Source organism: Lampris incognitus, chromosome 10 (assembly GCF_029633865.1).
Source record: "Lampris incognitus isolate fLamInc1 chromosome 10, fLamInc1.hap2, whole genome shotgun sequence".
Classification (NCBI taxonomy): Eukaryota; Metazoa; Chordata; class Actinopteri; order Lampriformes; family Lampridae; genus Lampris; species Lampris incognitus.
This window is the reverse complement of record NC_079220.1, coordinates 59,731,612-59,742,199: the sequence shown is the minus strand read 5'-3', so window position 1 is coordinate 59,742,199 and position 10,588 is coordinate 59,731,612. Positions and strand designations below refer to the sequence as shown.

Here is a 10,588-nt window from a genome sequence, read left to right as displayed (position 1 = left end):
CATACGACCTGTCTGTGTTGAAGGCAGCACATATGACCTGCCTGTGTTGAAGGCAACACATATGACCTGCCTGTGTTGAAGGCAACACATATGACCTGCCCGTGCTGAAGGCAACACATACGACCTGCCTGTGTTGAAGGCGGCACATATGACCTGCCCGTGTTGAAGGCAACACATATGACCTGCCCGTGTTGAAAGCAGCACATATGACCTGCCCGTGTTGAAGGCAGCACATATGACCTGCCTGTGTTGAAGGCAGCACATACGACCTGCCTGTGCTGAAGGCAGCACATACGACCTGCCCGTGTTGAAGGCAGCACATATGACCTGCCTGTGTTGAAGGCAGCACATATGACCTGCCCGTGCTGAAGGCAACACATACGACCTGCCCGTGTTGAAGGCAGCACATACGACCTGCCTGTGTTGAAGGCAGCGGCACATACGATGTTCGTAAAGATGTGGTGTTTTAGCATAATCTTGGAAAAATGTCGGTCTACAGGCCACAACATTACATAAACGCATGCTAAACCTAGACGCTTTAGAAACTGTATGACCTCTACCTTGCATCTATGATCTTCACGATTGGGCGACACAGAGTAAGTTGTGGAGCAAGAAACCGGTTCGCCTTTAAATTTGGATAAGCTATCAGGAGCATCATGGACGATGTCAAAACCCCCTTCACCAAATACAAAATAGTTGTACTTAAATATATATGTTGCGCTGTGGTGGGCTCAAACCCCCCCCAAAAAAAACAGACCAACTCATATCCATTCCCTGCAAGACAGAGTACAGAACACACCCCGACATGTTCTGCTACCCTAGAAACACTGTCAGCATCAGCCCAACACACCCCAGCCAGCCCGCTAACCACCACACCGACACAAAACACAACACCGAACATTATTTCAAGCTTTTTAATACAAACTTAATAAACTATCAGTCCCTCTTAACATTTAAGACACTGACTCCAAATACTTTTGTTATACCGTTTTTGTTTTATCAAGTATTGCACAATGTAGGTACAAAATTAATATACGATTACATTTTGTCCATAATATAGCAAAAATCTTTAAACTCTTAACAGAAAATACAACTCTTATGTTTTTCAAAAAAAGCAAATATTCTTAAATCCCACCACTATGGAATATTCTGTAGACAATCTTTAGAATAGTCAATGTTTTTGTGTTTTTTCTGTGTTTTTTTTAAAGATGGTTTCATTTTACAATTTCAATAAAAAAAGAAATAACATAAAGTCGCTGCAGCCATCACGGATCACTGGAGTAGTAAAAAGATATAAATGCAATACCATGTCGTAGAAACAATAGATACTCTGATATTTTACAAACTCTGTACTAAATTAAATTATACAATTAGAAAAAAGACCAGGAAATCTCATTTATGCCACTTTCTTGAAAATTGGCGGTGTCCAGTTATATGTTTTAAATACTGAAAAGAGGCCATGACTTGTTTTTTCTTCTTTTGTGTGTGTGTGTATATATATATGTGTGTGTGTGTATATATATGTGTGTGTGTGTGTGTATATATATATATATATCTTAAGTCACGTAAAAAAATCATTTTGTGCTTGGTTGGCAAAAAAAATAAAAAACAAAAACAAAACAAAGACGCATGTTGAAGTTTGGGTAACCAAGCTTGGACTTCTTGTACTACAAGCTTAATCATTAAGAGGAAAATAAAAAATAAAAGGTACAACTCAAGAGGGCAAAGTGTTTCACCCCCAGGCTCATGCTCTTGGACTTGTAACAAAGATCTTACAGGTGACAAGTCACTTTATTTCCTTGACATTCTGACCTTTTCTTCTTTTTTTTTTTTCCAGGTTTTTTAAAATGTGCATGTACGAGTGTGTTTTTTGCCCTATCATATATCTGCTCATTTCTGCCTGTAGTAGAAGCAGAAATAGTACCTTGATATTAACTAGTTGGCCATAACTGGCTGGAATTGCTGGTTAGAATACTGCATGTTGTTCAAGCTGAAATTCAAGCCTTCCATAAGAGACTTGTCATTGAGGCCACCATAGGCCGCAAACATATCGAAGGCATTACTGTACTGCAGTGGGCTGAGGCTGAGCGAGCTGTCCCCGGGGAAGAGGGCACTTGGGCTGCCCTGGCTCTGCAGGTTGGGAAACACAAACTCCTTGGCATTAGGGGACAGGGCGGAGGGCTTCTGGTGCTGCTGCGCGCCCAGACCCAGCCCATACAGAGAGTGCATGGAGGTGGAGATGGCTTTCTGCTTTAGGAGGCTGTTCACATTCAGGCCTAGGTTGGTGGGGGAGGTACGTGCCACCTTGCTCCCAGCAGTGCTGCCGCCATTGTTGTTGTTGCGGCCGCTGCTCTTCATCTTAGTGGAGCCGAACTTGGTAGCAGCAAAGGTGGCAGTTGTGAAGGTCAAAGGCTGGGTAGATCGGGGCATAAAGGTGGGGCTGACGGCTGCAGAGTGGCCGAAGGGGGGTGAAGGCGAGCTGGAGGCAGGAGAGGCGCCATTCACAGGCTCAGTGATAGGCATGAAGACCTGCGCATCAGGGTTGAAACTGTTCTTGATCTCCTTGTCAAGGTCCAGACCCACGCTAGTAGCTCCACTTTCATTGCTGTCATCAACATAGAGCACCTTGACAGGTCCCTTTTCCCCAATCTGGTAGGACACCTCAAAGGGGTCAATCCAAACACTGAGGTCCTGGGGCAAGTTGTTGCGAACATCCTCAATGTCCAACCCGCTCTCTTGGGCTGCCTTCTCCACCACAGGGTCCACCTTCTCCCCCACGTGGATGCATCTGAATCCTGAGCCCTTGTATGGCTTGTCTGGGTACCAGTGTCCTTCATATTTCTGCTTCAGCTGCCGTTCCAGCTCCTCGCCAAAAATGTTGACCCGCCGCCTTGGCAGCTTGTTGTACAGGTATGAAATGATGAAGTTGAGAGCTACTTGGATTTCAAGCTGCATAGCTGACTGCTGAAATTCACCAGGCGTTTGGAGACTAAGTGTATCTGGCCTCGAGCGCGTCCACTGGGTCTGCTTTGTTTATCCGTGGTGGGCAGCACAAAGGCTCTCCAGACTGGGCAAAGTGTTGGGCTGACACCGGGCAAAATGAGGAACTAGAACTCAGTTGAAACGGGCTCGAAAATCAAAAAAGTGCTGGCTTTGTAGAGGTTGTGTCCTTCCACTGGGTGTTATCGTGTTCCTCCTGCAACAATTAGGAAAGTGCCAGAATTAGGCAAGGAAAAAAAAAAACTAGTGTCTCAATTTGATAAATGGAAAAAAATAAACAACTTTCATCAGCATGTTTATCTCTGTGAGTTTTGAGACATCCTACGGGTCTATTTATCTTCCCAGCTTGTTATCTTTCTATACCACGCTCACAGCAGCTCTCCCTCATCTCTCACTCGGTGGCTGAGCGCACGACAGCCGGCTTTGTATGGGGGGTGGGGTGGGGGTGGGGGTGGGGAGGGGGGTAAAAACGCTCTTTAACACTTAACCCTTTGCTGACCGGATTGGATAAAGCGGTTTTGAAGGGCTTCGTTGCATGTACAAAAATATAACCCTTTAATCTGCACGAACACACACCTAAGCAGCAAGCTGCTGTTATTGCAACATGGCTACCATGAAAATAAGTAATAACTAGAGTGGCGACGACAGCCAATAAGGACGGTGCGTCGCACAACACCAAGCCCGACGGTCGCGTTTGTTGATGACACGCTGCGTCTGTCCCCCTGCCTCGGCTAGCCGGGCTTTACTTCAGCCTTTACCCGGGAGGCCGGCATCGTGACTCCGGTGTCGCCTTACATAATACCGGACCGCCTGCCACAGGCACAGAGGCAGAGGAGGGGGGGGGGCAGGGAGGCAGAGAGAGAAGGGGGGCAGGGAGGCAGGGAGGCAGAGAGGGGGGGGGCAGTCTGCAAACTGACGCGCTGGTCGGACTAACTCAGCCACGCCATGTACTTAACATACAACACAGTCCAGAAGTGCAGGGGGACGGGCACGCTGCGGGCAGGGGACGGGCACGCTGCGGGCAGGGGACGGGCACGCTGCGGGCAGGGGACGGGCACGCTGCGGGCAGGGGACGGGCACGCTGCGGGCAAGGGACGGGCACGCTGCAGGCAGCAGCAGCCGCGGCCCGCAGGACACGACAAGCGTCGTGTTTGTGGGCTTGAACGCTCGGTATCGGCTCCGTCCCCGGGCTCGCCGCCCTGGCTTGTCCGCCATGTCGTAAACACCGCCGAATCGAGAGCTGGCAGGACTGCAGCGGCGCCCTGCCTCGGTGGCGTTACACCGCCGGGTGGAGGTTAGCAAAGATTCCGTGGTGGAGTCGACATCACCCTGCCACATTCAGGGACCGGCCCCTGGGTTACATGAAGGCCGGGGCCGAAGACGGCGTCGCTGGCTTTGGTTTGGGTTTTTGTTCTCACCCCAATTCTACACGTCCGTAAAAGTTACCGTGTAAATGAACGGAACCGCCCAAAAGGACAAAAACCACTGCATGCCTCGTCCAACTGTCCCTATGAAGACCAGCAGAACCGCCTCGGTGGAAGAGCAAACACAAACAAACACACACACACACACACACATATATATATATATATATATATATATATATATACACACACACACACACACACACACACACACACCCCTCCCCAACTCCGCGGACTGACGCAGCAAATCAGCTTAACACATCAAGCTGAAGCCAGCCAGCCAGCCAGCCAACCAACCAACCAGCCAGCCAGCCAGCCAGCCAACCAACCAACCAGCCAGCCGGCCGGCCGGCCAGCCAGCCAACCAACCAGCCAGCCGGCCGGCCAGCCGCCCGGCAGCGAGCCGCCCGGCAGCGAGCAAGTGGCCAGCGAATAAGGGTTAGGACGGGTTCCGAACAAGCCAGACAGCAGGCGGCAGCGGTCCACAGCGTGGCAGCACAGGCGGGCGGCGCACATACTTACGCTGTCGTCAAAGGCTTCTCAGTAGTTTGGAAGTAGCGGTAGTGCAAATAGAAAAAAGAGAGTGGGGTATAAACACGTTTCTTCACGGGCAAGAGATTGTCGGCATTACAAAAGAGTATTCCAGTCCGTGTGGTTCGGGAGGCTCGGCGGCGTTGGGATCTTTCGCGGTGTCCTCTCGGCAGCGTCGCTCCCTCCTCCTCGGGAGTTTTACAACTTCGTCCCACTACCGCCGCCGCTCCCCTGTATTTATAGCCTCCCTCCGCCACGGGCACGAGGGAGGCGGTGATGCGGTCACACGGGCAAAAACAATACGGGGCGCTACGATTGGTCGGTTAGACTAATCCCGCCTCACGGACGTTGGCTAGTCTCGGATACTGATTGGCTGAGGTGTAATGTCACTCCAAGACATATGACATGAAGAGACGCCCATAACATTAAGGCTTGCGTCACGACAGGCCGGCGCGGCGCGGCGCGGCGCTGGGTTGGGCGGCGCTGGGGCTGACGGCAGGAGACGGGAATAATTCCCCGTGAAGAGAAGAGCAGGACCGGCGGTCCTGAACACGCAGTTACTTTCCCAGCTACCAAACAAGGGGACTGTGTCATTTTGGAGCCCAGACAGGCCGCCCTCCTCCCAGCCGGGCGGGCGGGCGGGCGCCTCGCAGCTCTTGACCGGTTATTCAGGGAGTGCGGCTGAAAGGACGAGTCCGACATTACTCGACAGCACTTGTTATTGTTCACAACAGTCACATACGAGACATTGGGACGAATCTGTGCAGAAAGACGCGGCGATTCCTGTTTGCTGGAAAGCGGCGAACGCCGCGGAGCAGACTTTGGGAAGGTATACTAGTGTTTCCTCGGTAAAACCCTCCGAGTGGACAACAGAAAATAAACTGCGGACCAACACACGCCTGCGCGCATCTGCCGGGGAAGGAGATTCCCACAGCGGACTCCTTACGCCGGGAAGCGGAGTGTGGGCGGCGCTTAGCGCCATCTGCAAAACACACACGCTGATTGGTCCAAAACGGGGCAGGAGCCCCGCGGTGAGTGGCGTGTCCGTATCCAAGGTGCTGATGTCGGCTCTTGCGTCATAGCATAGGTGGCCTCACAGCGCTGATAAGGTTTAAAGAGAAACGCCACGCACGCCATGTGTTTTACATAGACCCGTGAAGTTGCGTCACATCAAGTTCAAGCAGCGCTGGTATTGACGGTATCTATCCCCTTACAGTGTGCAACAGAAAAGAAGACCTAACGTGTATACAGAGGTATTAAATCCTGCACTGATGAGGCAATGTGAGTAATGGATTTGCTGGAAGCATATGCTACAGAGCTCGACAGATCGTGTATAAATAGGGGCAGTATTTCCCATGTCTTCTACCCCACCACACACACTTAGCTTGAATGATTAGACCTCGACGCACCATTTGCCTTGGGAAACATCAGGTATCATGGCAAGTCAGCTTGAACGTTTTTCTTTTCTTTTCATTAATAGTCTTTGTAATTATGTTCTTTAAGGTGGAATGGTGGCGCAGTGGTTAGCACGGTCGCCTCACAGCAAGAAGGTTCTGGGTTCGAGCCCCGGGGTAGTCCAACCCTGGGGGTGGTCCCGGGTCGTCCTCTGAGTGGAGTTTGCATGTTCTCCCCGTGTCTGTGTGGGTTTCCTCCGGGGGCTCCGGTTTCCTCCCACAGTCCAAAGACATGTAGGTCAGGTGACTCAGCCGTACTACATTGTCCCTAGGTATATGTGTGTGTGTGTGTGTGTGTGAGGGCCCTGTGGTTTGGATAAGAGATGGATGGATGGATTACATTCTTCTACTTTGCTCTAATGTATGCTTCAAATACATCATTTCACCATCAGTGTCCACCATTCTGCACATGACGAGACAGCCTGTACTTCTGACATCACAGCAGCTGTCTGAGGTGGTGAGAGGAAGCTGCTGGACCACTGGAAGTAGATTTACCGTGGACCTTTATACATTCTTGAAAGTCTTGGGTTTGCTCACACCAGGCAATGACGTACCTGGTGAAAGGGCTGCTATGGAAAAGTCAGGACTGGATAAGAGGGGCAGACAATGACAGGCAGAGGCAGACTAAAGAGAAGACTACGGCTTTAAGTCTTCCTATGGAGCCAGATTCATCAACTAGGCCAGACTACAAATCAATGGGAAAGAGAGCAGGTTGGCTGTTCGTGACACTTGTAGCCCCACAGTCCTGATGAGGCCATCCAGGGCTGTTTTTACTACAAACACCTCAGAGCAATCCAATGTCACACCTCCACCCATACCATAGCGATGATATTACACTGGGACTACTGCTTTTAATGCATGGTGCCGCTATTTATGGTTATTTATTGATATGCAATTTTCATGAGTGAGTGCATAGCATGCTCATATAACAAACAGACCTCACCTGACAGGGCAGCAGCGACAGTGAGACAAGCCGAGGCCGTTATATTGTCTTAGGGCGTAATCCCCTAATACATCCTACACTCGCTGCCACTTCTGTAACATGTTCCCATTAGGGAGTGTAACCCTTTAAGAGCCCTAATCCCCACTCAGTCCTCAAAAAGAATCTGGGCTTTGACTCTAGAAATGAGAGTGAGGGGCAAGGGTCAAAATGAAAACAAATGTGGAACTTTCGTAGCCCATTTGCGACGCTCTCCCATAGTTTAACTCGTGAAGCCGTTACATTCAGGGTCGGTATCAGCCAGCACCACCAATAAGTGCCTCCTTTTAAGGTCCCGGTTTTGTCTACAGAAAAGAAATGACCAATTTCAATAAGTCCACTCAAAATGATTCAAGGTCACCTTCAAAAACAAACAACAGTGCCAGTGGGGGAAATAGTGCACCAGAGGTAGCTGTTGTCTCCAGACCGTCCTATAATGTTCCTGTAAAAAACCAAAACAAACTTGATCTCACAGTGACAGAGGAGGATGAGCAGACACTGCTCTGGCTCCAGGCCCGCAACACCGCAGGTCCGTGTGGCAGGACGATAGTGTGCAGAACTGCACTGAGCAACACGGAGGGGCTGGCACTGTGCAGAAATGCACAGCACTGCACGATGAACAGTGTCTGTATCTTTCCAAATCAATCAAAATGAGGCAGTTGAGTCACCAAGGAACAAAAAACAACAACACTGCTGTGATGTACGCTGGCGTTGGCGCAGACCGCCACAGCAGAAATCACATCACACGGGCTCTTTTAGGCTTATGCATAAACAAACGCCGGTGACGCGTACTGAATATCAACAGTATTGACACGCAGATGCAGGTGGACCGACCGACACATACGGACACACGGGCAGAAGGAGGATTCTCACGATTGGCTGCATGGCTCTTGCGCGCTCCCCTCGTCCTTCCTCCTCCTCCTCCTCCTCCCTCCGTCCCTCATTCCAGCTCAGGCGGAGAGCCTTTGACGTCACCGGCGGTTATTACTTAACACGACGTTGCGGAGCGCCCTGGGTCCCTCACAATAGACAGATGCTTCTGCTCCCCTCTGAACAGCAAATGAGAGGGTGGGCGAGACACAGAGAGAGGGAGACGGAGGAGAACGGAGAGGAGGGGGAGGACACTCTGTTGCTGAGGGAGATGTGCTCACATGGGGCAGATCATCATGCCGCGTTTCCCTATCAAAACGGAGAGGGGTTTTTTTCATCAAAGATGCAACATGGTTTTTTTATGACTACGTATGTCATCCAATTACTAAATCAAAATGCTCGCATACGTGTTACTCAAGTTATAAACGTACTGTATTCAGTACTAAGATTTTTAAGAAGTACCGAGCACTGACTGAAAAGTGACTTTTTGTTTTTTTTATAAAAATATGTGTTTGGAATGAAACTCTTCCAAAGCGTTTCAGAGCAGCCAGAAGGCCAATGAATTGTGGAAATGCATACTGACGATGGGAAATATGATATAAGAGAAACTATAATTTATCCCACATTAAAAATCCTTACACTTAAGCATCCTGGAATCTCCCAAGTAATGGTTGAAGACTTGGTTTTTGTTTTTCTTGTTCTTCTGCTCATCTTTTCACTGCAGCCGCTGAACAGCTTCCAGACAGTGCTTCAGTCAGCCAGACACTTTTGCGAAGCTTTAGTTTAATGGCTGATTAACGTCAGAGCTAATCACTTCCACACAAGCACTTTCCCGAGCTGATATCCTTGACAGACTGACCCAATCTGTCCTCCTGGACTGGCCCCAGGCTTAAAAGGCTAATTCTACCAGCAGGGATCTAGACATGGATCACAGCAGACTGTAGCCAGCACTCTGTCAAGGCATTAGCTAACACAGGCTAGCCATCAGCAGGCGTTAGCTAACACAGGCTAGCCATCAGTAGGCGTTAGCTAATACAGGCTAGCCATCAGTAGGCGTTAGCTAACACAGGCTAGCCATCAGTAGGTGTTAGCTAACACAGGCTAGCCATCAGTAAGCGTTAGCTAACACAGGCTAGCCATCAGCAGGCGTTAGCTAACACAGGCTAGCCATCAGTAGGCGTTAGCTAACACAGGCTAGCCATCAGTAGGTGTTAGCTAACACAGGCTAGCCATCAGTAAGCGTTAGCTAACACAGGCTAGCCATCAGTAGGCATTAGTTAACACAGGCTAGCCACCAGTAGCTGCACACAGAGTAACTGACATAAGACAGATGTAAGTCTGCTTTTTCATGGGCATTGCCACTGTAAGATGGCTGTATTAACATCAGGGACAACACTTTATGGCCTTATGACTCAAGAAAACAGCAGCCCATTGCTCTTTCAGGGCTTTCCTAGGTCCAGCTTCCAGGACAGCTATCCTGGTGCCAGTGAACAGCCAACCCAGACAGATCCATCCGCATCAGTTACATTAGCAATAATGGATAAACAGGGTGGCGGCACGGTGGTGCAGTGGTTAGCGCAGTCGCCTCACAGCAAGAAGGTCCTGGGTTGGAGCCCCGGGGTAGTCCGGGGCGTCCTCTGTGTGGAGTTTGCATGTTCTTCCAGTGTCTGTGTGGGTTTCAGGTGAATCGGCCATACTAAATTACCCCTACGTATGAATATGTGTGTGTGTGTGTGTGGGCCCTGTGTGATGGTCTGGCGGCCTGTCCAGGGTGTCTCCCCGCCTGCTGCCCAGTGACTACTGGGATAGGCTCCAGCATCCCCACGACCCTGACAGCAGGATAAGCGGTTCGGAAAATGAATGGATGGATGGGTGGATGGATAAACAGGGCTGCATCATTTAGGTGATTCACTGACAGGTCTGTCCTAGATGGCCTTTGTCATTCTGTGCCGCTTTCCTATTGTACGAAATGAAGTGCAAGGTGAAAGGGACTGAGACCGCTCATGGTCTTCATTCTGTACACTGCTACTGGCCTAATTGTTATTGTCCACCAATGTAGCGAATTCAGGGGGCAGCCCAGAATCCGCCGCAGCTGGGACACGAACCCGGGTTTCCCACACCACGGGTGACAACGTTAACCAGCTGACTAAAGGGTCGGACCCGTTAGCCAGGGCGAGTCTATTTATCCATGCATGGTACACTACCCGCTCCTTCAGGAAGCGCATCCCCGCGCTTCAGCATACCAGCCCCCCCCCCCCCCGCCTCTGGGCACACACGCTTCCAGTGGCCTCAAGGTCTCTCCATCACTTCTGACACCAATGTAGCGAACC

At 50.2% G+C, this 10,588-nt stretch overlaps 1 protein-coding gene across 1 annotated transcript; it reads right to left on the bottom strand.

Moving 5' to 3' along the window:
• Positions 1-882: 882 nt before the first annotated feature.
• tob1a (transducer of ERBB2, 1a) lies at positions 883-5,151 on the bottom strand. The gene is made up of 2 exons (XM_056287616.1): positions 4,947-5,151; positions 883-3,196 (listed from the first exon to the last, which is right to left on the bottom strand). The coding sequence occupies exon 2, from the start codon at positions 2,953-2,955 to the stop codon at positions 1,936-1,938; it is 1,020 nt and encodes a 339-aa protein (XP_056143591.1). The 5' UTR covers positions 2,956-3,196; positions 4,947-5,151; the 3' UTR covers positions 883-1,935.
• Positions 5,152-10,588: the final 5,437 nt, after the last annotated feature.